Source organism: Grus americana, chromosome 2 (assembly GCF_028858705.1).
Source record: "Grus americana isolate bGruAme1 chromosome 2, bGruAme1.mat, whole genome shotgun sequence".
In the NCBI taxonomy this organism is placed as follows: Eukaryota; Metazoa; Chordata; class Aves; order Gruiformes; family Gruidae; genus Grus; species Grus americana.
The window spans coordinates 2,018,673-2,045,800 of NC_072853.1; the positions used below are offsets into that span (position 1 = coordinate 2,018,673).

The 27,128-nt window shown below is 45.8% G+C and overlaps 1 protein-coding gene across 1 annotated transcript; it reads right to left on the minus strand.

Annotated features, from left to right (window-relative positions):
- Nucleotides 1–21,127: 21,127 nt before the first annotated feature.
- PSCA (prostate stem cell antigen) lies at nt 21,128–25,468 on the minus strand. Its single transcript, XM_054817880.1, has 3 exons — nt 25,243–25,468; nt 23,182–23,286; nt 21,128–21,570 (listed from the first exon to the last, which is right to left on the minus strand). Exons 1-3 carry the CDS (start codon nt 25,292–25,294, stop codon nt 21,359–21,361), a joined length of 369 nt encoding a protein of 122 aa, XP_054673855.1. The 5' UTR covers nt 25,295–25,468; the 3' UTR covers nt 21,128–21,358.
- Between the last annotated feature and the right edge of the window lie 1,660 nt (nt 25,469–27,128).

The following is a 27,128-nucleotide window of genomic DNA, read 5'->3' on the forward strand; positions in this document are numbered from 1 at the left end:
TGGCTTTTTACATTTCATAGGAAAAGTTGATAGACTTTTTGTTGTTTTTGTTGTGCTCCAGAGTGGAAAACCCCGGCGTTATGCAATTTCCCATAAAAGAGCTGAATAAGCCAAAGAAGAAAAGTTTGTGAATCACTTTGATGCACTCGGAGACTTCAGGGATGGAGACAAGGTGAGTGCACAAGCTGATTTAATGGCTGGGGGTTTGCTTGTCACAGGCTCGTTGCGGCGATGCACATGGGCATTGCTACCATTTCTAGCAGCCTATTCTTTTACCCAGTTTGAGAATGGGGCTTTTTGGGAAAGTGCTGCTTCCTAAAGGGTTCGCAGTAACTCGAGAAGCGTCGCTAATGAAAATTTCCACGGTCAAGGATGACACAAAGTCGATCGAGCTGGGGCAGCAGGATCAGTGCTGTTCCGTGGGAAGGGGAGGGAAAGATGTGCACGCTCACTTAGTTGTGAGAGTGAAAACCATCTCTTATCTTTATTTTATCTTGCTGTGCTGGCAGAAACCAGGTACATAAAGAAAAACAGCGTAAACATACCTCCCTGGGTATATAGGAAAGACTCTGCTCTGTGAAAGCCACCAGACCCGGTTACATCCAGATCCTTTCTTGTAACTGGGCAGTTCAAGGCACATTTGAGCAATATCTTAATTAACAGCCAAGAAACTGGAAAAGGTCCAGTGCTTTAAGCATGCAAGGTGGTTATGTTCCAATAGGTAAGCGCAGCGGGGTTGGCACTCCAGTGTTCACAGCACTAAAAGACTGTTTGGCAGATTGTGCGTAGCTTGCAGAACTGGAGAGGTCCACACAGGCACGTTGTAATGGTCTGCTTGTGCTTGAAAGGCATTTCATGCAGAGAAAGCCTTGGAATAAATCAGCGTGGTTGAAGGCATAGTGATATAAATAGGAAACCAAATGAGTCTGTCCAGCTTGGTGGAGGCTGTCCATCACTGCGGTGTCTGGACATGGGATGCATCAGCACAGTAGGGTTGTTTGCCTCTGGCCAGTGCAAAGCCACTTAACGCTGTCTAATGGCTTGCAAAGGTTTGAGATCTGGCCGTAAGGCAGAGCATCAGGAAACCACCAGAGCTGGGGTTGTTAAAGCTCCTGCAGATTGGCTGAGTGTGCGGGAATGCCAGACTGCAGGGAGAGAGGAGTTGGGAGCGTGCCAGTAAAAATGCAGAGGAAAGGGAAGACCTACAGGTATTAGTTGATCTAAAGATAACTAGGAGCCTCTGGTGAGATAGAACCCTGAAAACAAAACCAAAACCAAAACCAAACTCAAACACAGGTGATGTCAGGTTGTGTGTTGGGGTGTAAGGGAGGCTGTTAGCAGGGTGATTAGGGAAGTGCTAGCACCCTGGCATGAAGCCCTGGTAGCTTCTCACCTGGAATTTCTTTGCTCCTGTCAAGAAAAAATGGGCTCCTGATAGGGAAAAAAAAAAAAAAAAGGAAAAGAAAAAAAGGAAAAAAATACAGATGGAAACTAATGGGAAGACTGGGAGACCAAGATCCACCCCACAGGATGATGCTAGAAAACCCTGGCCCCTTTTTTTGGCAGAACAGAGATTGAGTGGAGATATGATTTTTTCCCCAGAAGTACACTGAAAGCATTGGAAACAGAGCTACAGAAAGAAAAACTCCTTAAGCTAAAATGTCACACTGGACCAGAGTTGAGTTAAGACTAGCATGACTTAAATTAGACTGGCAATCAGAGGTAGGATCTTAAATGCTAGGAAAAATTAGGTCTCCTTTAAAAGCAAAGGCAGGGTAGAAATCCCACCTGCTTTAAGATAGAGCTTGATAAAAATGTGGAAGAAGTGGTTTGATACAGCAGTTAGGACAGCCTTAGACAGTTTGTAGGACTCCGGAGGACCTAAATTCCCATCTGTCTTTGTCAGTGGTGGAATAAACCCTGAGCAAGGTTTTGAACACTGACTGACAGGAGCCGTAAGGGACTCCAGTTGAAATGTCATTTCAGGTCTGAAGATCTGAGAATATAAATGAGGTGTGGTGTGTAGGGAGAAAGGCTTGTGTGCCAAAAGCCTCTCTGAATTTTCACTGGTATCAATCTAAAATCACTACTAGCCTGTCCCTATGAGACTGTCCTTATTTATAAGATAATCTAGGCAGATATAATCTTTCTCTGCTTATCAAATATGCAAGAAAAGGCAGATAGTGTAAATTCGGTGTTCACAGGCAAGAAGACAATGTGCTTTATAACTATCTGATCTAACTTCCATTACAGTTAATTCTTGTTTGAATGAAAAAGAAACCACATTTTGTAGAGATGTCCTGTGGCAGAGAGTCTACGCCAAGCTTTCCTAAGCTGTCCCGGTGGTCATTATCAGCCACGTGTAAAATAACCCCCGTGCAAAATATTTCTACTCTGATTTACACAGCTTCTATAGCCAGTGGCTCTCATTGCATCCCTCTACTAAACTTAATTGCTCACTGCTGCAACTTCCTTCTCCTCCACGGAAATGCAGCTTGTCTAGCATACCCCTTTGATAGACTTTGGTGGGCTCTTTGACTCCTTCCTTGGAAGGTCTATCCTCCAGAGCTTTAATCCTTCCAGTGGTCCTTCTCCCAACCACAGCTGATTTACCACCTTCTCTTGTGCATTGCCCAACCCAGAACTAGATGTTGTCTTGTAGGAACAGCCACTCCTAGACCCAGATATAGGCAGAACATATCCTTCTGTCATGAGATGAGCATCAAACAACTGTGTTTGACACTGTGGCCATGACATTGTAGCCATGGCATCAGTCTACCTGATGTCAATGTCTTTCTTGGGAGCTGCTTCTCAGGATGGAGTCTGCCATTGGCTTTTCGGATATCATGGTGATGGCTGGAGTAAAGGAAAATAGAGAGACTACTGATAGGCATATTGAGCCACCTTGAGTTCAGCTGCTGTGATTCAGGGAGCTTATTTTTTTGCTGGGGAACATTTGGATTACTGTGTCTGTGGGCTTTACCATCTTCATCTGTGACTCAGAAGTGGGAAACCATGATGTCCATGACCATGGTTGCAGTGATGCTTGATGATGTGTTCAGCTAATCGAAGCTCCCACCTTTCACGGGTGTGCACTAATAACAAGACTATAGGCTTGTTTGGGTGGAGTTGCTCTCCACCCTCCTGATGAAACTCTGCCACTGGGCAGAAAGGAATGCAGATTTCATTGGGCTGGAGAAGGGTGAAAGTGTGAGCATGACTCGGTGAGCACCCTTCCCCTAGGAGCTCTTTAGATCTTCCAGGGGCTGTTTGATACAAAACACATGTGTCTCCACATAGGGGAGTATCAAAGAGAAATCCAGAGTCCCAGCAGTGACTCAGTTAATCTGTGAAGAGCTCTTACCCCTTTCCTCTCATGTGAGCGCTACATTCTGGTAGTTTGCACACGCTGTCTGAAGATGTGAGATGAGAAATCGAACCTCTCCAAGCAGTGAAGGAAATTGTATTCACGTGTCCCAAGTTCTGGCTTAAGCACACTAACCTCTAGGCTAAAAAGCAGGTGTGTTTCTGCAGACGGGAGGAAATCCTCCACATCCACTGTGTTCTTAGAAAAAGAAGTAAGCTCTGTTCAGTACTCTGAGAGAAAAGAGGGGAGTCCAGGCACATGGATTCTACATCTGCAGGTTCCTCTTCTAGCTGCAGGGTTGAGGACAATCCCTTAAGGCATCACCTCACCAGCTGTGCTTGGTCAGCCCTGGGAATGTAGGTCTCCCAGGCAGTAGCACAGGACGTGCAAAGTGTCCAACATGTGGTTCTGGACTGCATCCCAGAGGGATGGATATCTACAAGTCAGGCACTTCAGGGATCCTTTAACCTGTCCTACCATGGACTTGAGGAGTACACAGGACGTGTAGCAGTTTGCATGAATGCTCCCTGTTATGTCCTGAACCCACTGGATCTGTCCCAGGCAGTGCCCAGGCACACTCCAAAGCATAGCATGGACCAAGGATGCTTGCCATGAGGCTATTTAGTTTTGGGGGAATAAGAAAATTCAGCTATGTGGGTGTGATCTGTGCCGTCAGGATCAGAGAATGGATCCTGGCCCCTTTTAAAGACCATTGTAGGTGTAGCCTGGACGTGTCCTCAGATGAAAGCCTCTTGCATTCATTGTTATGTTGTGATTCCCCTTTCTGTGCTGGTGGTAGCTACTGCAAACCGTACGTGAAGCCTTTGCGTTATGACCCGTAAGTGCATGCTCTGGCATGTGAGAGGATCTTGTGACCATGTGATTTTCCATCTGACAGTTGGATGATTTAGAGCCATGGCTAAGGCTGCTGGGAGTATTCATGAGGGCTGCTGTTGGTTGGGAGTCTCCAATGTCTTTGATCAGCTGATGGCACTGTCGGTCTCTGAGTAACCTTCTGCAGTAGTGCAGGAGTGGACAACATGCAAAGATTGGCCAATTGCAGGGGCTGGTACCTCCCTCCCCTTAGGAGGGAGATTTTCCCTCTTTATCAACTAGGCTTTGGTTGTGCAGAGGACAGGAGAAAGGAAATGGAGTTTTCCCTGCTAACTCATCACTTACCTTTGTGAAAACCAGAGCCTAACCGAGCCTGTGACTGAGCATTGAAGTGATTGACATCACTTTGTCAACCCTCCAATATGAGCAGCAGTGGCTTTGACTGGCAGGACTGATAGTTGAATCAGGAAGCCTGTCCCTCACACCACTGCTTCATGTCCCATGTTGTCAACAATGTCTATCACCAGATGCAGACCTAGATGCCTTACCATGAGCTAATCTAAATAGTAAGCCTTGCTAAATAATGACAACTTATGGTGCATGTTGCCAGGGGTATCCAACACAATAAAAAGAAGCCAGAACGTAACAAAGAAGTAAGTCCCCATTATTGGGATCTATGCGGCCAGGGCCAAAAGTTGTGGGAGCATCAATTAAATTAGAAAATGCGGAAGACAATAACATTTGAAAATTTGCACAGTCACAAACAGATTGAACCAGGATATAAAATCCCAAGTGGGAGTCATCTGACTTAAGTACAGCCTTTCTTCTATAAACATAGATGTTTCCTGGGTGAATCACCATACGTCTTTCTTTTTGCAGTCAGGCAGACACATGCACAATTCATCAGAACTGCTTTAGACAACAGCGTCATCAAAAGATGAATGGCACTGTGGATTACCTGTTTACCTTCACTGACTTTGGAAGATACCTTTCAACGTTGAGGACTAGGTCACTTGGAGACTTCTCCATAGTAAACGTGTGTATTTTGTGAGGTGCAGTGTTTGTTGGCTTGGAAGGTACAAGGTCAAATGCCCCCACAAAATGTAACTATCTCTGAGAAGGAGTGGCCAGTGGGAGAGGAAAACATATCCATGTATGAGTCCCTAGGAATAGGGTTTAAAAGGATGTGGAGGATAAGGTCTCAGAAGAGCAGCTCATTCTAGATGTCTTTGACATTACACTCAGGATGTTGACAGGACACTGCAAGGCTCAGACACTTCTGCTGGACTGCAGTTTTTTTGGAGGCTGCCGCCCTCAAAGCATCTTTAGACTTTGAAAGCAGATCAGCCCCTGAGGATGGTAGAAGGGGATGAAGTCCTTGTAGTGCACATAAAGAGTATGTTAGGGAAAACAGTCAGGGTTACTCCTGCCTTGGGCAAAGGAAAACCCATCTGTGGGATTGTTTTGCTTAAGGACCTCAGTGCACTTGGTGGGTAATGTGGAAGGATGGGGAAGTCCAAAGTGTACCTCAAGGGGATTTGATTTTGGGTGAGAATAGCCAATGATTTAAATTGTATGATGTTAATTGCTACATAATACTGTGTGTCATCATTACTATGATTGCTATATGCCATAACAATGGTATAGCAGTAAGAATCACCCAGATTAATGAAGAATGAACTTCGATGAAACCGAGGAAGGTGCAGAGGTGATGAAACCAGAACTGACTTCAGCAATGAGCGCCCAGCAACTTCCTCGAGATTGACATCTTCAACCCACCGACTCTGAGCATGGACCATGCCAGATAGATCAGCTATGAGCTCCAGATGCAGCATGCAACAATCCAACATCACACACCATCTCCCCTGCCCTGAGAGACTGTTATGACAGATGGAGCCCAAAGTCATGGACTAAATGAACTCAACGGACTTTTTAGATGGATGGCCCATAGGCTAAGGGAACGATATCTGTGTGTATATATCAAAAGACAGGAGAAGTGAGGGTGATTAACTGGAAAGTGTTGGGAAGTACGGGACCTGGGCATGACGTAGATGGTATGGAATAAGGGGTGGATGCTGTCCTTGTTTTGGATGGGATAGAATTAGTATTTGTCCTAGTAGCTGGTGTAGTGCTGTGTTTTGGATTTGGTATGAGAATAATGTTGATAACATACTGATGTTTTTAATTGTTGCTAGGTAGTTGCAGAGTTTACACTAAGCCAAAGACTTTTCAGCTTCTCCCGCCCTGCTAGGTGCACAAGAAGCTGGGAGAACACAGCCAGGACAGCTGACCCAGCCTGGCCAAAGGGATATTCCCTACTATATAACATCATGCTCCCTATATAACTGGAAAGTTAGCTGGGAGGCACGATTGCTGCTCAGAAACACACTAGGATTCGGTTGTTTTTTTTCCTGCAGGTGGTGAGAAATTGCATTTGTGCATCACCTGTTGGGGGTTTTTTTGTTGTTTTTTTTTCTCTTTTCTTCCCCACCCTCCTTTGCTATCCTATTAAACTGCCTCTATCTCAACCCATGAGTAGTTTATTTTCCATTCTCCTCCCCATCCCCTTTGGGGGAAAGGGGTGAGCGAGCGGCTGCATGGTGCTCAGTTACCGGCTGGGGTTAAATCACGACAGTGGGACTGTGAGATTATTTTGCAGGTAAAGCATAATAACAACTCATGGCAAGGTGATGGAAAAATTCCACTGGCCTCCTTCTATCTACATTCTCAGCATTGCTGTGGGGTGGAGCTGTGCTAGGTAAATGACTGACGGAAGAAGCTTGCTCTGGGCTCTGGTGGGGAAGCTCCTGCGTAGGCTCAGGTGTGGAAGTGGTGCTTCGCTTTCCCAACCACTGGAAAGATTTGCCTGTTAGCAAACACATTTTCTTTTGTGTGACATTATGTTAGGGACTCCCTGGCTACGTTCCCAGTATATATCTTCCTTTCACCTAACATCAGGATGTTGCTCAGTTGAATGGATGATTGTTGAACTGAATGGATGATTGTTTATAATCCTGTTTGTTAGATATCTGCTGGATATTTTTCTGATGAGGCTACGTCCATGGCTAGTTTGGAGGAAAAAAGAGTTGCTAAAGAAAAAAATGCAGGGGTATTTTTAAGCTGCTACTGCATGAATAACAGTGACTGAATGTTGTTACAAAGTCGGATGGGACATCAACAAGACTTCTTTGCCAAGGAGAACAGTGAGCAATTAAAAACTACTCATGGACTACCTGCAGTTCACACCCTGGCATCTAGTAGACTTATAGCATAATAAATCTGTTGTGGTTTTAATAATAAAGGATCAACCATTAAAAATCTGCTCACTTGGTCATGAGTAAGGCTGGGGATGCTCCTGAGGATGTAGGATGAGAATGGCTTTGATACATGGTGTCCAGTCTTTTCAGTAATTAGTGTTCTCCACCCTCCCCTCATGCTTCATGAAGAGCGCATACCTTTGGTACATGCAAATAACAGCTGATGAGAACAGTTTCCCAAATGGGTCTTTGTCATGAACCTTTTTTTTTTTTTTTTTTGCCATCCCTTTGAGTCGGTGTCTTAAATGAGGGGACATTCTTGCTCAAATTGGAGAAAGAAATGCCATCCCCATATAGAACTGTGCCAATCATTCCCAGTAGGACCAGGCTCCTTCCTTGTGCATTCTTGCGCCCAGCTGAAATGATCACAGCTAATGGTCATTTGTTTTCCCTAGGTTTGTTTCTTCTGGGTATCCTACATGTTTCCAGAGCTCAGCTGCCTGCCCAGAGTTTAGCTGTTCAGATTCATTTTGATCCAATCTGGCTTCAGCTCCATTTAGCCACCTACAATGGAGACCAATTGTCTCTTCCCTTCCTCACCCATATCTCCTCTCCTTGCAGAGATGTTTTTTGAGATGGCATACTCTGATGACTGGGATCAGGAATCTAACAGACTTGGAACAATATTCTCCCCTGATCCATCTGAGTTTTGGCTTTATTCAGTTTAAGATAAACAGATACCTAAGATAAATGTTATAGAATCATAGAATCATAGAATCATTTGGGTTTGAAGGGACCTCAGAGATCATCTAGTTCCAAACCCCTGCCATGGGCAGGGACATCCTTCACTAGATCAGGTTGCCCAAAGCCCCATCCATCCTGGCCTTAAACACTTCCAGGGATGGGGCAGCCACAGCTTCTCTGGGCAACCTGTTCCAGTGTCTCGCTACCCTCACAGTAAGTAATTTCTTCCTAATATCTAATCTTAATCTCCCCTCCTTCAGCTTAAGACCATTACCTCTTGTTCTGTCACTCCCTGCCCTTGTAAACAGTCACTCTCCAGATTTCCTGTAGCCCCTTCAGGTACTGGAAGGTGCTCTAAGGTCTCCCCGTAGCCTTCTCTTCTCCAGGCTGAACAACCCAAACTCTCTCAGCCTTTCTCCATAGGAGAGGTGCTCCAGCCCTCTGATCATCTTCATGGCCCTCCTCTGGACTCACTCTACATTCACACCTGTCAAGGTCCCTCTGGATGGCATCACTTCTGTCCAGTGTGTTGACTGAACTACACAGCTTGGTGTCATTGGCAAACTTGTTGAGGGTGCACTCGATCCCACCGTCCATGTCACTGACAAAGATGTTAAACAGTGCCGGTCCCAATACCGACCTCTGAGGAAATCCACTCATCACTGATCTCCACTTGGACATTGAACCATTGACCGCAACTCTTTGAGTCCAACCATCTAGCCAATTCCTTATCCACCGAGTGGTCTATTCACCAAATCCATGTCTCTCCAATTTAGAGACAAGGATGTCATGCTGGACAGTGTCAAATGCCTTGCACAAGTCCAAGTAGATGACATCAGTTGCTCTTCCCTTGTGCACCAATGCTGTAACCCCGTTGTAGAAGGCCACCAAATTTGTTCAGGCATGATTTGCCCTTAGTGAAGCCATGTTGGCTTTCACCAATCACCTCCTTATTTCCCATGCGCCTGAGCAGAGTTTCCAGGAGGATCTGCTCCATGATCTTGCCAGGCACAGAGGTGAGACTGACTGGCCTGTGGTTGATACATGTTGATATATGGTGGCTAGGGAACTGTGAGTTCAAGGATGTGGATGCAAGGCATGAAGCTTGTGGTTCCCTGAAACCAAAGATTCAGAAACCTGTCTGGAATTTGTTTCCCTAACAAAGAGGAAAAGTGGAGAAAAAACATCTCCAGAAGAATAACTGTGGCCTGAAATGGGTGAATAACTGTTTCAAATATTATATTAGGAATGAGAGGGAAGCCTAAAAGAATGGAAGCAAAAACTAAGCACCAGACAAAATTACATGGCAGAGGTTAAGAAATACATAAAGTAAAAATCTGCAATAGTCAAAATGACTTAGATCTCAAGAAAGACATTAAATGTTAAAATTATTCAGCCCTTATATAGAGAGAAAAGAAAGCAGTGAAGATGTAATAGATGAAACCCGAATATTAGATTAAGCCACTTACTTATTCAATACAGAAAGTGATTTTGACTTTGGGGGTAAAGACAGCATGGAGACAGGTGTCCAGAAATAGAAATAACCACATCTGAGGTTGAATAAAAAAGTTTAATGTATTCAAGCTGGGAGAAAGCAGGACAGGATATTTTCCATCCCAGAACTCTTAGGGAACTGGTATACAGAACCACAGGTCCAGGTCCACTCTCAAATATTGTTCATAAATTGATCAAGTTCAAGACAGTATCATGTGGTCAGAATTTACCACCTAAATTAAAGAGGGGAGGGGTAAAAGTCATCTGTATGACCTCTATAGCATGCCAGGATTAAGAACAATTTTTGAAGGAGAGAATAATGAAAAACATGAAAAGGCTTAAGAAGCAAGATGATGATCTTACTTGATTTCACATTAATAAAGTCTGATTTTCAAGAGTTCTGCAAAGTAATAAAACAATACAATACAGGAATATTTATTAAGATGGCACGGATGGAAATTAAGTCAATATACGCTGGATGAGAACTTTTTAAAGGATTGGAAGTGGAAGGGTTCAAAGTTTTTTAAAGGGTTGGGAGGGGGATATGAGCCTGGGGGAGGTCAGTAGTGCGGTTCCTCAGGAACTTGTCTTGGAGTATTCTTGTTTAATATTGTCTGTAAAGACCTTGAAAGATGCTAAATAGCATGGTGTTAATGAAATTTACTGATGATACAAATTTGGGAAGCATCAGCAGTGCTGAGAAAGATCAGGATATTGTAAACAAGCAGGTGGCTTGGATGCAAGTCATGTACTAATAAGATCATATACTGTAATAAGTAAGTTATACGGTAAAGTAAGAGGTCACCTGTAAATGACTGGAGACATGAAAGACATGAGAGTATTGGTTGATCTCAGGTTGAATACATGTCAGACATCTAATGAAGTGTGAAAAAAACTGTCATGATTGGGAGCTGTGTCAGTGAGGACAGTGCAGGGCTAAGGTCGTTGTGCAAGGCACCAACAAGACCACACTTGCAATACTGGGTGAATTTCTCACCAGCTGGAGTCCCATACAAAGGCTAATGTGAAGATAAGAATGTACAGTATATCAGGCTAAAAGAGCTGGGATTTCTTAGCAGAAGGAGAAAAGATTCCTAATTATGGCCATACTCAACAGGGGGGAACTTGGAAGGGAACACCTGTCTGAGATAAGAAAGACAGTGGCGCTATACGTATAGGTGGGACCTGGCCATGAAACAAATCAAGGTTGGAAGTTAGAAATGTGTGCCCAAACAATGAATTAGTCTTCTGCTCACAGACAGGGAAAAGAAAAAAAAAACAAACAGTTAGATTTTAAGATGGAGTTTGATCAGAGTATGATTTATTGATCAATATATTGTCAGGATGATGTGTTTGGTATGGCACAGAAATAACTTCAGTAATCCAAGAGTATGTCTTTCCTTTCTAAGTTGCTCTTAGAGTTGTATGGCTTTGTGCTGTCAGAGGATGTGGTCACTGCTTCTTTAGTGCTCAGCGGAGAGACGGTGGACCACTCAGCACAAAGTGGCTCTAGATCACAGAAAAGCTGAAGTGGGCAGGTCCTTCACTTCTCCATGTATATGTACCAAGTTCAGTTTCAACCTGGGAGATGCTCAAGGCCAGAGCAATACCACATGTGCATGTGACTTGCAAATTGGCATGGAGACAGAGAAGCAAAGGTTGGTTTGGACTAAACATAAGAAGCATTCTTGCCAGACACTTGAGTGGAAGGGTTCTACGTCCTTTGCCTTCCAGGCAAAGCATTAGTCTCCTCAGGCTTCAATACCTCAATGAGCCTAATGGTACTGCCCTGTCATACAAGGATTTTGGGTAGATGCATCACTTGGGATTCTAGGTGTGCAAATAGCCCTTATCACCAGCTTTGTTGCTCTCCTCTGGATGCATTCAAGGACCTTAACATCATTCTTAAATTATGGGGCCCAGAATTGCACACAGTATTCAAGGTGAGGCCGCACCAACGCTTCCCCCTCCCTGGAAGTGTTCAAGGCCAGGTTGGATGAGGCTTTGGGCAACCTGGTCTAGTGGAGGGTGTCCCTGCCCGTGGCAGGGGGATTGGAATGAGATGGTCTTTAAGGTCCCTTCCAACCCAAACCATTCTACGATTCTATGATTCTATGTTTCTATGAATACAGCAGGATAATCACCTCTTTCGACCGGCTGGTTACAGTGTGTTTGAGGTACCCCAGGATGTGGTTGCCCTCTTGGCTACCAGGGCACACTGCTGAACTTGTGTTCACTTCACTGCAAGAACTTATGTTTTTTCTTAGCATAGACTTAACCTCTTCTTATTAAACTCCATGCAGAAATAAGACTGCAGAGGTTTTTGTAGTAGCTAGGCAAGATTTCCTGGTGTAGCTGTTCTGCCCTGTGATTAACCTTCCATCAGAAGCTACTTGTGTGCTCTCCAGTAAAGTCTCAGTCCTCAGAAAATATGTATCTATGTGAATGAAACATTTTTTGATTTTTAACCTCTTTTCCTTCAACTGTCACACATACATACATGTGCCCTTTCTGCCCATCTGAATGTCTCCAAGAACTTTTGAATCAGAGAGCCATCCTGTCTGTGCAAAAGGCCACATGGTGACCTCGGCTCTCTTAGATGTCAAGGGAAGCGACAGATGAGACTCGCCTCTAGACACAAATCTGTATAAAACCAGGTCATGGAAGTAGTTGTTGAAATGGTGTAGCTGGAACGTGGATGAGATGAGAGGTAGGTAGGATTAGGACACAGTCTGGGTGAGGGAAGGTTGTTGGTTTGGTTGCAGTGTCTTGGTGCTTGTGATGGACATAAGCATTGGGTGGACCAGGAAGGAGAAGGAGATAAGAGGGATAAGGAGTACTTTTGTTGTCATCCTCAGAGGCCATTTTGAATACAGGGAGGGAATGACAGTGAGACTCAGAAAAATACCTGCGTTCTTTGCTGCCTTTAAAGCCAATCCCTAGTGCCAGCCAGCAAAACAAGTGCTGTTGTCTCTTGTGCCCACACATGCTCACCCTTACCTCCACGTGTGCAGCCTCTGTATTTACAGGCGCTAAGGATGGCAATGAGGTTTTTCTGTTGGCATCTATGGGCTTCTGTTGGGCTCTTGACTCAGGCCTTCACAGCTTCCCTGGGCTTTGCGATAGCAACTCCTTCTACATTAGCAAGTTGAGTAAGGGTTGTCCTCACACTTCCAGAGTGGGGAATTTGGGGCAATTTTCCATTCACCTTTTGAGTGCCCCTGCTCTCTGAGATTAATATGTTTTGTTTGCTGGGTATTTCTTCATGCCAGGATTGTTCTCTCTCATTGTCTTTGTGTCAAATGCCAGCTCTTCAGATCATCACTTCTTGAATAATAGATTCAAGGCTGAGGAGCAGCTCGTGTAGCACTTCTGACACAGATACGCTTGTAACTGGCTTCAGACTGCTTGCTTTTCATGGACACTGGAAAACATCACATCAACAGATCTCCATGGCAAAGGCAAATTCTTCTTTTCTCCATCCTCCTGGGGGAAGGATGAGGAGAAGCAGGGTAGAGCTGCTGCATTTGAAGAGTACCTGGTGGCCGAGCATTTGCTGCAAAAAAAGCAAAGAAGAGAAATTAATTGCTTGGGATTATGAAGGGCAGGGAAACAGCTGTCTTTGATAGTACATGGGTGTGAGAACTGTTGTGAAATGCTCTTCCATTTTACCACAAGGCAATTGGAGCCAGTCCAGAAGAAGTGACTGCATGAGCACTACACTCTCAGCAAAGGATTGCCATTCTCTGCCTCCATGGCATGCCAGAGAAAGAGCAGAGACGGTTGTTTTCTTAATTATTTTCTTTTAAATGTTCCCATTTAAACTTTGAATAGTCAAATTCTTATGTCAAGTCTAATGTCCCTTTATTCTTTTCAAACCTCATTTCACTTGTAGAGGAACAGAATAGGTCAGATGTATTCAAATTATCACTTCTCGACTGACTATTTGAAACTTTAGCCACACCTTCCTCTCTTTTTAATTACTACAGTTGAATAGGTGTTAAAAACACTAGTTTCTGGCCAAATGTCAGTATTTTAAGCAGGATGAACCCTTTTCTCTTCATTACAGAAACATTTGATGTTACAGACAGAGATTACATCATTTTCTCTTGAATTTGTCTGTGCGAGAGATAAAAGTTACCCTAGCTACATTGCAGAAAGCAAATTTAAAGGATGCAGCTGAACGCAAATCCAGAGCAAAAGACACAACTAGTTTGGACAGAAGGCACCCATGTGTGTGGCACCACACAGCCACTCAGGAAGACAGGTGGGCCCCTGCAAATAACTCAACGTGTAGTGACCCCTGATGAAAACAAATCCCCTCCCTGCCCATCATTCCACTTTCACTCACCTGCCTTGGGTGAAGTCCTCATTCCACAAATTCCCTCCAGGCCAGACTGAATCTTTAATGAAAATAACAAGAGAGGAAGGAGCAAAACATTTTCCTTTCCTGACTCAGTCTGTACCTGTCATCTCTCTTGCAGGGGAGGTGTATGGAGGTAGTCAAACTACCCCAGGCATGGATGGCCACCAGCAGAGCTGTGAAAAGGTCCAGGACTGGGTCACGGTGTCTGTAAGTGATTCACTTGGGGAAGCCCTGGCAGAGGTGAACATATGTCCATGAAGGGTATAGAGGCTATTTCAGTGTGGGTGGTGAACGCAGCTGGTGTATACAAATGCTGGTACAGGCACATAGCAAGAAGTGCTTTAACGAGCTGGTGGCTTTATAAGGTGATGCCCCCATAATATGGGCTTGTGGATGAGAAGTCAGAGAAGTCATATAAGGAGGAGGTCAGGGCTGCAACATGAGCTATGGATCAAAACCATCAACATAGTAGTCATGGGTGCAGCATCTGGTTTGCAAGGAGTCCTGTGATTTAGTTTAGAAAGGCGTTAACAGAGCTCAAGTTAAGGTCAGAAATGAGCTAGCAAGGGATGTCTCTGCCACACGGAGTTGTCAAGTGGCAGGATGGGAGTGGGATTAGTCAAGATGGCATGGGATGAACTTGGCTTCATCAGCCTTGTCTAGCCAGCCTTGCCCTGCGGGAGTGGCAGGTACAGTTACTATAGGGATGTTCTGCAATCAAAGGGCAGGTCTTTTGATTGGGTTTAGTGGCTGTCCAGTGGCTTAGTAGCTGGCAGAGCAGACCTAACTACAGGCTCTCTCTCCAGTCTATTTGGACCACAAAACCTCATTGCACAACAGTGTGTGCATAATTCAGAGCAGGAATGTGACTATGCAGGGTCGGTTGGTAGCGGGCAATCCTTTCCCAGCTCTGTTATGCTAGCTGACTCTATTTGAGCTTATTTTTAGCCTAAGTCTCTCCCCTTGCCCCATTAAAGTCACTATCTGAGCATCTGTCAATGTATCGGACCTGATAACATCTGTACACAGCAGAGGTATGGAGACACTGTGTAACTTGCCCCAAGCCATGAAGAAAATGTGGAGTACAGCAAGGAACTGCTGGTCCTTAAGCACCAGCTCATCCTGCCTCTCTGCACTAGAGTCTTTCTCCAGTGTGATCAAATATTTTTAGCCAGCTGCCACAAAAAGGCTTGAATTCAGGGTACCTTGGTGACATTTTTCAGACCAGGTATGGGCACTGGGTGTAACTTCTGCTGGGTCATAGGAAATACTGTATGTCCTAATCCCTATCCACAGAGATAATGAATACTAGTTAATACTACCAGTAGCAAATAGAGCATCATAACAATAATACAAGCAACACTTTAATTTCACTCTGAACATATGTTTGTAATGTTTCCTACCATAAAAATCATACCAAAGCAGTTACTCTAGATCAGAGTTGCTTTACTTTTCCCATCTGTAAGAGGCATCCTCACTGGAAAATTGTACGGTTACACTCAGTCCATAATGCAACTGCAGCCTTTGGAAAAGTGCAGCTGCTGCCCTTGAAAAAAAGAAACTATCTATTTTATTGTCCAGCTATTTATTATTTAAATAAATGAGCTGCAGTTTGATCCTAGCAGAATAGAAGTCTCTTACATACATGATGGATTAAGTTGTTAAAAGAGACTGTCCTCAATTTTAGGCCTTTTGATAAGTGTGGAAAAGATAGGAGAAGAACGGATAAAACTGCTCAGCCAGCAATGTCAAGAAGCAACTTGCTTGGGGGAAAAAAATAGCCTTGTTTCTTAAATAAATGTTGGGCTTGTGTTTCACCCAGCAAACAGCTCTTAGTACTTTTTCTCAGCACCCAGAAAGTAAATTGACCTTCAGACAGGGCTTGCATAGTTGCATGATCTGTACCAACTGAGCATGCTGCTGACAGAGGGTGCAGATCAGAGCAGGAGGGACCATGTCCTGTTTGTGTTTGTTAGGGGTTTACAGGGCGGGAGGGGAAGCCAGCCTTTCTGTCAACATGCAATCGCAGCACCTGGGAAAACCATCCTCTTCCTGGTCCTTCCCTGGCCCAGCCCAGGTTCTGACCTGCGGCTGAGTCATTTATCTGCCCCAGTTCGCCACCTCCTAACCCTTCCCAGAATTTAGAGGGTTGTTTTTGAGGCTGTTTGTTGGTGACCTGAATGGGGAGCACAGTTTTGTGCTATTGCAAGTGCCGTGCCAGGCACCCATCAAGCAGCAGCAAGTTCCACCAGTTAGCGCCACGTTGCATCCACAGGGGCTTCCTAACCTGCCCTTTACTGTGTCTGTCCCAGTCACGGCTTCTCCCAGTTGCACCTTCTCTAAACTAGCACTGCATGCAAAAATTCCAGATATATCCACAGAGAGGATATATCTCCAGATAAATCCAGAGGAGAATCACTCAGCAGTCAATTGTGGACTCCTTCCAGAATATGTACAGAGAAGAAACTGGGAGGAGAAATTGTCCCCTCAGCCTGTAGGGTCTAGACATCAGGTCTCAACTCCCACAGCATGGGAAAGTTCCCTCTTGGTTCCAGCAAGAAACTCCTAAACGCAAGTAGACTTCATTGCTGCAGAAGACCAACATGGTATAGCACAGGTAAACAGCCTCTATTCATGCTAAAGACTTTTGACACCTCTTTTATTTTCAGGGTTGAATGTGTTTGACCTCTCCAGAAGCTGGAAGAAGCTATGTCTCATCCAATGTCCCTGGGGACTCATTCTGGCTTTGGTGCTGGCTACCATGCTTTGGCCATCTCCGTACAGCTAAACTCCCAGTCTCCAGACAGGGCCATTGTAGCTGAATTGTTGAGAAAGGTCACTGGATGTGGACATGCCTGACTGCCTGGGAATTGTTTCAGAAAGTGGACACAGGGCAGTAGTGTGTCAAGGATCTTCTTAAGGTGCAAGAAGATGAGCCCCTGGACTGAGGAGGTCATGGAGATGGCCACCCATGCAGAAGACAGCCTGGGTAGGAGACGTACAGCTGTATGAGCCCCCTTTTCAGTGACTAAGACTGAGGAGGTTTGCAAAAGCCAGAATAAATCACCCCACATGTCCCATATCGTCCCTCCGCCAATAACCAGACTTGCCTCATATGAGGAAGGTGGTGGTTCGTTCTGGATTTCCCTTCGGGGAAACCCCTTCCCTGCTTCCTACAATCAGCATCTTGTTAATACCTTGTGTCCTAAGGATTTATGTACTTTTTTCTTTCACAATAGCAGACAGTGTCATTATCTTCCGACACCCTATTGACTGCATCCAAATTTGATGCTGGCCCTTGTCCCATGGCTGTGGGTCTCCCAGATGACTCATCTCCACCAGGTAAATGCTTTATTGTTATTTCAGCCTTTGGCTCTGAACACCCTTTGCAGCTCCAATAGTCCCTAGGGTATGAGAGAGGAAAATGGAGTTCTTGGCCAATCATAGAATCATAGAATCATAGAATGCTTTGGGTTGGAAGGGACCTTAAAGCTCATCTAGTTCCACCCCCCTGCCATGGGCAGGGACACCCTCCACTAGACCACGTTGCCCAAAGCCCCATCCAACCTGGCCTTGAACACTGCCAGGGATGGGGCCTCCACAACCTCCCTGAGCAACCTGTTCCAGTGCCTCACCACTCTCACATTAAAGAATTTCTTTCTAACATCTAATCTAAATCAACCCTCCTTCAGCTTAAACCCATTACCCCTTGTCCTGTCACTACACTCCCTGATAAACAGTCCCTCTCCATCTTTCCTGTAGGCCCCTTCAGGTACTGGTAAGCCGCAATGAGATCTCCCCGGAGCCTTCTTTTCTCCAGGCTGAACAAGCCCAACTCTCTCAGCCTGTCCTCATAGGAGAGGTGCTCCAGCCCTCTGATCAGCTTTGTGGCCTCCTCTAGACTCGCTCCAACAGCTCGATGTCTCTCCTGTACTGGGTCCCCCAGAGCTGGATGCAGTACTCCAGGTGGGGTCTCACAAGAGCGGAGCAGAGGGGCAGGATCACCTCCCTTGACCTGCTGGTCACACATCTTTTGATGCAGCCCAGGACACGGTTGGCCTTCTGGGCTGCAAGCGCACACTGCTGGCTCATGTTGAGCTTCTCATCTATCAATACCCCCAAGTCCTTCTCCTCAGGGCTGCTTTCAATCCATTCTCTGCCCAGCCTGTAGTTGTGCTTGGGATTGCGCGGACCCATGTGCAGGACCTTGCACTTGGCCTTGTTGAACTTCATGCGGTTTGCATGGGCCCACCTCTCCAGCCTGTCAAAGTCCCTCCCCTTCCAGTCCTCCACCCACTGATGTTCTGACATCACAGCTCCCTGACTTCATGGGTCCAGCCTGTCTTGTCCCTCCCACCTGGGGTCTCTCCCAGGCCCATCTGTACACTCTGCTGATACCAGCCTTGTCTTCTTTTGTTGTATATTGTGAGGAGGCACATGTGATGCAGAGGCCTTCTCCAGAATGTTTTTTACCTTGTTTTTCAGATCTCTTCATGTATGTGTTGCTTGGAGGTCTTATTTGAAAGTTTATTTCAGGCAGCTTTGTATGGTACTTTCTCTGCTGCCTTTGCCAAACACTGCACAGGATGTCCCAGTGCAAGGTGGGAACACTCAAGTTTATATCCATAAAATAAACTATCTAGAGAAGGCAAACTATATAATTTAGAATCTATAAATATATAGAGAGCCTATAACTGTATAGGAGAGATGTTAAAACTATAGAGTCTGCCTTGCACACAGACACCTCCTTGGTATCAGCAAGAGAGGGTTTGAAACAGTTTTTCACATATTTGAATCTCGCGTGGTTGCCACATTCATTACACCAGTAAAAGTGGGCAAAACATGGGGATTGTATCAGTGCCAGAGGTTGCACTAAGCTGCTCCTTCATCAGATGTGAGCCAAATCTTCTGGACGTGTGTGTTGGGTTTGCATGGCAAGGTTTTGGTGGCGGGGGGGCTACAGGGGTGGCTTCTGTGAGAAGTTGCTAGAAGCTCCCCCTGTGTCTGATAGAGCCAATGCCAGCCGGCTCTAAGACAGACCCGCCGCTGGCCAAGGACGAGCCAGTCAGCGCCTCTGTGATAACATATTTAAGAAGAAGAAAAACACTTAGAGAGAGAGCGCTTTTGCAGCCGGAGAGAGGAGTGACAAGATGTAAGAAACTCTGCAGACACCAAGATCAGTGCAGATGGAGGGGGAGGAGGAGCTCCAGGCGCCGGAGCAGAGATCCCCCTGCAGCCCGTGGTGAAGGCCATGGTGAAGCAGGCTGTCCCCCTGCAGCCCATGGAGGAAGGATGAGGGGGTGTAGAGATTCCACCTGCAGCCCGTGGAGGACCCCACGCTGGAGCAGGTGGAGGCACCTGAAGGAGGCTGTGGCCTGTGGGAAGCCCACGCTGGAGCAAGTTCCAGGCCGGACCGGTGGACCCGTGCAGAGGGGAGCCCACGCCAGGGCAGGTTTGCTGGCAGGACTTGTGACCCCGTGGGGGACCCACGCTGGAGCAGTCTGCTCCTGAAGGTCTGCACCCCGTGAGAGGGACTCCATGCTGGAGCAGGGGAATGATGAGAGGAGTCCTCCCCCTGAGGATGAAGAAGCGGCAGAAACACCGTGAGATGAACTGACCGTAACCCCCATTCCCCGTCCCCCTGTGCCGCTGAGGGGGGGAAGGTTGAAGCCGGGAGTGAAGTTGAGCCCGGGAAGATGGGAGGGGTGGGGGGAAGTGTTTTAAGACTTGATTTTATTTCTCATTCCTCTACTCTGTTTTGCCTAGTAATAAATCAGATGAATTCCCTCTCTAAGTATGGTCTGTTTTGCTCGTGACGATAATTAGTGAGTGATCTCTCCCTGTCCTTATCTTGACCTACAAGCATTTCGTTATGCCTTTTCTCCCCTGTTTAGTGAATGAGGGGAGTGAGAGAGCGGCTCTGGTGGGCACCTGGCCTCCAGCCAGGCTCAACCCACCACAACGTGACAAGTGGAGAAAGTCGCTCTGGCTTCAGCAGGGAGTCCCAGGAAGGGGGAAAGATCAGTTGGTGAAGAAGGGAAATTCCTATTACAAGGAAGGGAATAAAGGACTCTGGGTATCCTCATGACCTCAACAAAACTTCAGTAAACACCAGTCTCACCCTACCCTTCAGCAGTCCTTGCGCTGTCCTGAGAGCACCTCAGGAGGACAGGAGTCAGCCCCATGCCTTTCCCTAGCTCCCCTGCTCTTGTTTTCCTTCATCTTTTCCCCACACTTGCCTCCTCCCCATCTCTCACTGGCTGTATCTCACCTGGGGGTGGAAGTGGGTGTGTGCCCACAGGTGTGCACTCACCTCCACACCCAGAGGGGGAATGCGAGCTCTGATGTTTGCTTTCTCCACTCTCCCTGGTCTGCGACCCCACAAGATCTTTAAGATAAACACCTCTTCAACCTTCTAACAGGGCCTGTTCCCCAGGCTGTGGGGAATGAATCAAGGAGGAAATTGGAGAAGAAATCTTGAGAATCTGACTGTGGGAGGTGAGGACCTTCAGGGGATGCCACTATGGCCAGGATGGAGACTAGCAATCCCAGAATTGGATTGGTTGACCAGGAAAACATGGGGACATCCTTTCCACTTCACTCCAATGGTTATTGCCCACCATGATGCTACAGGTACCTAAATGTGCAGTCCTGCCCGCCATCCCAAGGATGACACAGCTATGGGAAAGTGTATGAATGGCTGTATGCACCTGTAGCAGGGAAGGTGAGCACTGCTTTCATCTTGCATGGTAGCTAACGAAGTGCAGGGTGTCAGGATCTCTAGGTCACAAGCAAGTTCCCCTTCAGGTGTGACTGCTCTTCATGGGTTTTCTTGGGGTATGTGCCCCCCAGAGTGTGTCACAAGTCAGAGCCCCTCAAGTTTTGGAGGTACAGATGCCACCCCTGTTCTGCTCCGACATTGCACCTCTTGGCACATATCATCATTACACAGCAATGACCAAGACTGAACGTTGGCCAGACATGCAATACACCCACCTGCAATTGTTGCTCAGTGCAGAAATACATGACTAAGTGATATAAAGGTAACAAACTCACACTTGATTCAGAAATCAGTATATTTTAGGAGTTACGCAGATAGCATGCACACATATTTTCTTATCTAGTAGCACTACAGCAATACAATAGCAGTAAAGAAGAAGCTATCATACGGCAAAGATCTGCCATCAGCTCCAAGGATGCTGTGTGCCCAAGACACCATCTTGCTCCCAGTTTCAATTCCTGTCATAAGTGGGGTGTTCCAAGACTTCCTGTGGTCATGGAAGTCCTCTTTGCTCCTCACAGTCTGTTGTTCAGGAAGGGCCAGAGCACGCTGGCTGCTATCCCCACTGCCATCCCATAGCTGTACCTCACACTGCCCGCTGCGTTGATGTTGCAGAGGTTGCTGTTGCAGCAGGAGATATTCCTTTTGCCCACGCTGAAGTCCTGATAGGATGATTCGCATGATGAGTCACAGCCCTTGCTGATGATGGTGAAGAGCCCTACGACCCCTGGAATGAAAGCAGGACCATTACTGCAAGGACTCAATGCAAGCCAAGCCAATCAAGCGTCATGGAACTGAATAATGAAATACTATTCTTATCTGAGCTCACTTCTCGGAAAAAAACCCGAGTGTTTCCAAACAGCTGCATATTTTACTGTAGCAGGTTGTATTTTTGGGGTGTCGGTTTGTCAGCATGGGGGAAAGGGTTTCAATCGTCAAGTGCTTGCTTAAGGCAGTGTATTCCACAACACAGTTCTCAGGGGTTTCTAAAACGGCATCAACTACAGAAACTAAAAATTTAATAATGAAAGTAGCCATTAACACCTCTGTTGGGGAGTCTAAGCTACTAACGGATGAGGAGCAAGCATGTGGGGTAATCTTTGCTCGTATCCCATACATCTTTGTTGCCTTTCAACACCCAGGGAAATTATGGAAACGTGGCTATCCCCATTTCACAGATGACCGAGTTACCGTTTGATTTGTTTCTGAGAGGCACAGCCTATTTTTCTGTGGCTGGTTGATACTCAATAACTGCTGCTTACCAACAGATTACAGTCAACATGAGATCTCCTGATCTTGTGCAATCTATTCTGGGCACCAAGTGTTTGCATATGCAAATTTAACCTATAGGGCCGGTGGGTTATACAATGTGCTGGCTCTCCTGCATGTGAATGCACAGCCATGGGTTTGCACATTTCCAACAAGGACGATGCTTGCTGGAGGCATTACATTTACTGCCTGACAGAGATGAGTTTGAACATGCAACTGATGGGTTTTGTGCCCCAGGTCTAAGAGCAACTGAACTGTCACCCCAGATCTGGACAGGGCAAACATTTTTTTGCCAGATCTAGAACAGGAGAACTAAATCATAATCTGTTAAAGGAGTTTACCCAGAGACACACAGATGGCTGCGTTCAGAGCTGGCTGTAGATGGGCCTAGGTGAAATTCTATCCTTGAATTCACCTAAAGTCAGCTCTGTCATTGAATGCTCCTCCTAACTTCATGACTAGGTTTCACCATACTCAGCCCTTCACATTTGAATTCGTGTTCCAAATTTTTCAAAGCCATAAACCTAACTGTTGCCCTTGTAAGCAGATAATTTTTGGTGTTATGAAAGAAAAGTAAACCAAATTTTGTACAGGTGAGAGACATTGATAGGTATTTGCAATGTCAAGTGCAGATGCACCCTCCTGAGATTCATTCCAGGCACTGGCACTGTACTGGCCACCTTGCTCAGTTTTTAGCATGATCTATTGCCCACCTGAGGAATTTATGGGCTACAGCATGCACGTGCTAATATGACTTTGTAATCACAGTCTTGTGGCCAGTGTGGGGAGAGGACTTGGTGATGACCACAACCACTAGCAAGGGACCAGCTATCAGCAAGGGATAAACATTTTTCTTGTTATTTCTACTCAACGTGAAAGTCATCTGAAAGCTTTTTTAACACCTTTTCTCCCCAGATGGCTTTTCTCTTCCTGCTGCACACTGAACTTTACTGGCCCACTCCAGCTGGTGTATCTAGAGTAGGTAAGGCTGGGTTGGACATCTGAGGCTGGGACCATGCTTGGCTCCAACATCACAACTAAGATATTGCCCACTCCCACTTTGCCTTACTGATCACATCTGTCTTGCACATGTCATTATCCTTGCAGTCCACTTTCGTCTGACATTTGGAGTTGCTGAGCTGTGACTTGCAGCTGTAACACTGCAAAGAAGAACCTGCAAGAGAACAAGAGGGGTTATAAGACAAATCTATCTGAAGCTCTCCAGAGAACCGAACTTAGTGCTTACACTGGGAAACAGGACCATTCCTGTGGGTCCTCAAAGGCAGATAGCACCTCTGTTATTGGGAAAACAGGGTTTTTCCCATTTTGAGTGGACAATAGTACACTTGCTTGAGGTGAGAGTCAAGTTTTGCAGGTACTGAAATTTTAGAAGTAGTCAGTGCAGTGAGGGAGCAAAAAGAGACCAGCTGGATAGCTGGTTCCATTGACTGGACTCATCAGTCAGTGGGAATTCCCAAATGCTTCTTCCTCTGCATTTGGGATGCCTAACTCAGTTCCTGTCTGGAACACACTTTTTGCGATATTCCCACCTCCTGAGCTGGGATGAAGGGATGAAGTCCCCAGAAGGACATGTTGATAGTATTTGTCTGCCTCTGTAGACATTAGTGTTTTACCAGGTGGGCTTGTGATCCTTAGCTGAGGCATTGCCAGAGTTGGATGAAAGAAGGAAAGCCCAGAGGGAAGAGAGGGTGAAGGAGGGATGGAGCAGGCAATTTGCAAGGTCTCTTCCAGCCCGTTGTCTCAGTTTGACCAACTTGTGACACAGACTCTCCATCACCCCCTCTTAGAAAGCAAAGGGCAAACACGACTTCTGTCTCCCTCTGAAAACCATGTCACCACGTGTTTCCACCCCCTCATGGACATGCCACTCTATGGGGGATGAAAGTCAGTGCTGTTAACATCTGCTGTGCTGTTATGTGCATCAAGCAAAGGCAGAATAAGCATTGTAGCTTACAAGTGTCTAGCCCTGATGAAAAATAGTCTCCAGAGGAGTGAGAGCATGGTGCAATTACCTGTTCCTATTACCTACCCGTGCCTCAGGGCATCACTGGAGCCTCACAGACTTGCAAGTGTGTGATTTAATATATATATATATATATATATATATCTATATCTGTACTTTAACCCCATGACCACTGGGCTTGTATCATGAATCCCTCAAGTCAATACCCTAATGCCTAAAATACTCTTTTAGGACACAGAAAAGCCCTATTTACAAACTAATATTATTCAGCACAGGAGGAAGAAGTGATTTGAGGCACTTGGTTTCCCTCTGTCCAAGCCATTCTGGCATAAATGACTGTTGCAGTCATAGAGGCAAGGAACCAAACGCCAGTTTGTCTGTAGTGCTGCACTCTGCTCTCATGTTTATCTGACTTTTAATGCAATGAAAGTCAAATTTCAGAGCACCCTGATGGAAGCTGGCAGAGGAGAGGGTCTGGCCAGGACTGTACAAGACATTTCTCAGGCTGTTCCTTAGGCATCCTTTGCTGATTGAGAAACATTTCTCCTCAGATCTGTTTCTTCTGTTCTCTGATAATAGGGAAAAGCTGGTTTAAAACCATTTTTCCCAGTCAGGCCAAAAAAATGAAAGTGACAGTATCCAAATCACACCCATCCTGTTTAGAAAATAACACACCATGGCATTATCCCTTTTTCTCTCCTACTAAAATTCTGGAAATCTGTGTAGCATCAGAAGCCACTTTTGAAATGAAGAGTCAGAAAACAAGTTGGAAAAAAACTTACCTTTGCAGAAATGTTGCCATTTTGATAGCCTGGGAAGAAGAAAAATAATCATCCCACCCTCCTTTAAAAAAACACACGCACACAAAACTATATGGTCTGGCTGAAATAATTTTGATTTCAATTAAATTCAGTTTTGTATAGGATTTATCTTTCCTGGAAGCAGCTCTACCCAGCATTAGGATCACACCATCAGCAGGGTGGGACTATGCATTTTTTTCCATTCAACACTCAGGACATCCCATCAAAAAGCAAATGTCTTCATATGACAACTGTGTCAGCATTTCTTCCCTCACTACCAAATCCCATCACAAGTCTTTTTTCCTAGCTGGAGGGGACACGGAGTAGACTCTTCATGGTGTCTTACCTGAGTCCAAGCACAGGACTGCTCCGACCAGGAGGACAAGGACAGCCTTCATTTTGAGATATGCTCTCTCGTGCTGAATATGGGTTGTTTCCTCGTGAGGCGGTTTATATACCCTGGGAGGCAGCAATCGGGCATGCCCAGAAGGTTACCCTGTGAAGGCACCTGAGCGAGGCTGCTCGCTGGACCAAGGGAGTGGTTGGTTTGTGGTGGTGATATTTGCTTTGGGTGTCTCTCCTCTATGACTGTGACTCTTGGAGCTACCAGCAGCTCCTCTCCACTACTATGCCCCCGCCTTTCCTCCTACCCTTGGGCAAAGTGTTCCCAGGAGTGGAAAAAACCCCGAATTCTTTAGAACAAGGCCCGCCTTATGCATTTCCCCAGAGCCAGTGAGGCTTCGGTTGTACCCTGTGAACAAGGCTCTCCACCCCCATTGCTATTCTGAGTGGGGCTATTGTGTTTAAATCAAGGACAAAATGTTCTTGTAATAAACACCTCCAACTATTTATCTGCATGTGCGAATGTCTCTGTGACACTCGTGGCATGCGGTGGCAAGGTATTTGGGCAAATTACGGTGCATTCGCCTCTTTCAAGTGTCCAGGTGCTCATATGTCCTTATGCGTGTGTGTTGTCTATAGTCTAGTAAAAAACAATGGCCAATTCAATTTTTTTATGTGTGTTGAAACCAAAGGGACTTTGTAATGGCTTTGTTTGGTATGGTTTTTATCTGCCACGTCTGCACTGTGGCATGCTTCTCTTTGTCTGCCAGTCTCTCTGTTTAGTATAGGTTGTGTACGGTTTTGACGCTTGGGCTCACATTAGTGTGTACTGTAAACAATTCAGGGTTGTCAAAGAAATGCGACTTCTCATCATAGATGAGGGTGAGTTCAACCACATTCCAAAATGAAGTGTGAATGTTTGCTTTGATTGGAGACCTCTCCCATCCCTCTTATCCTTTGACCACTTCTCAGGACACACTGGTGTAAAAGAAAACAGCCTTTCTGCTAAATTCAATTTGCCATGGTTTCTCACTTTATTTCAGGCTTTTCTTAAATCTCAGGAACTTAGCCTTTGCAGTAAGAGCCTGCAGAGACTTGCTCTCCGTCAGTTTAGCCTTTAGGACACCAGGGATTTTTTTTCAAATTGAAAGGAAAGCGTGCTGGTGTGTTGGTGCATCGTTGCTCTTGACCAGTCGCTGCAGGATGAGTGACAGAGGGTCAGCTGGACTAAGTCTGCTGATGTTAATGACACTGCCCTGATTTACACCAGTGAAGAATCTAGTGCAGGGGATGATTTTGAAAATCCTGTCTTCTTTATGGGGATCTTAAGTGCTTCTCCTTGGACTCTTGACTGTTTAAAAATTAAAAAAAAACCTCCAACAACCCAACCCTTTCTTTCTGTGTCTATTGACTTTTGCTTCATCATATTCTTGCAGACCATCTCATTTATGGGAATGGATGAGGAGCTGATCGAGAGCTTGTGGGTCAGGATTAAAGGGAGGACAGGGACAGGGGACATTACAGTTGGGGTCTGCTATACTGACCACGAAGACCACAAAGATTGAGTGAACGAGGCCCTCTATACACAGATAGGAGCAGCCTCATGTTTACAAGCCCTGGTCCTCACAGGGAACCTCAACCACCCTGATATCTGTTGGAGGGAGAACACAGCAGGGCACAAGCAATGCAGGAGGTTCCTGGAATACGTCGATGATAACTTCCTTCTCCAAGTGACAGAAGAGCCAACAAGGAGAGGTGCCATGCTGGACCTTGTTCTCATCAACAAGGAGGGGCTGGTGGGGAATGTGAAGCTCAAGGGCAGCCGTGGCTGCAGTGATCAAGAAATGGTGGAGTTCAAGATCCTCAGGGCAGCAAGGACAGTGTACAGCA

Bases quoted from the DNA above. Each gene is read 5' to 3' on its own strand.
- PSCA (XM_054817880.1), bottom strand. From the start codon at position 25,294: ATGAAGGCTGTCCTTGTCCTCCTGGTCGGAGCAGTCCTGTGCTTGGAC. The intron at 23,287-25,242 runs GTAAGACACCAT...GTTCTCTTGCAG, and splicing joins AGTCCTGTGCTTGGACTCAG to GTTCTTCTTTGCAGTGTTAC. The intron at 21,571-23,181 runs GTAAGGCAAAGT...CTTTCATTCCAG, and splicing joins GTGCAAGACAGATGTGATCA to GGGTCGTAGGGCTCTTCACC.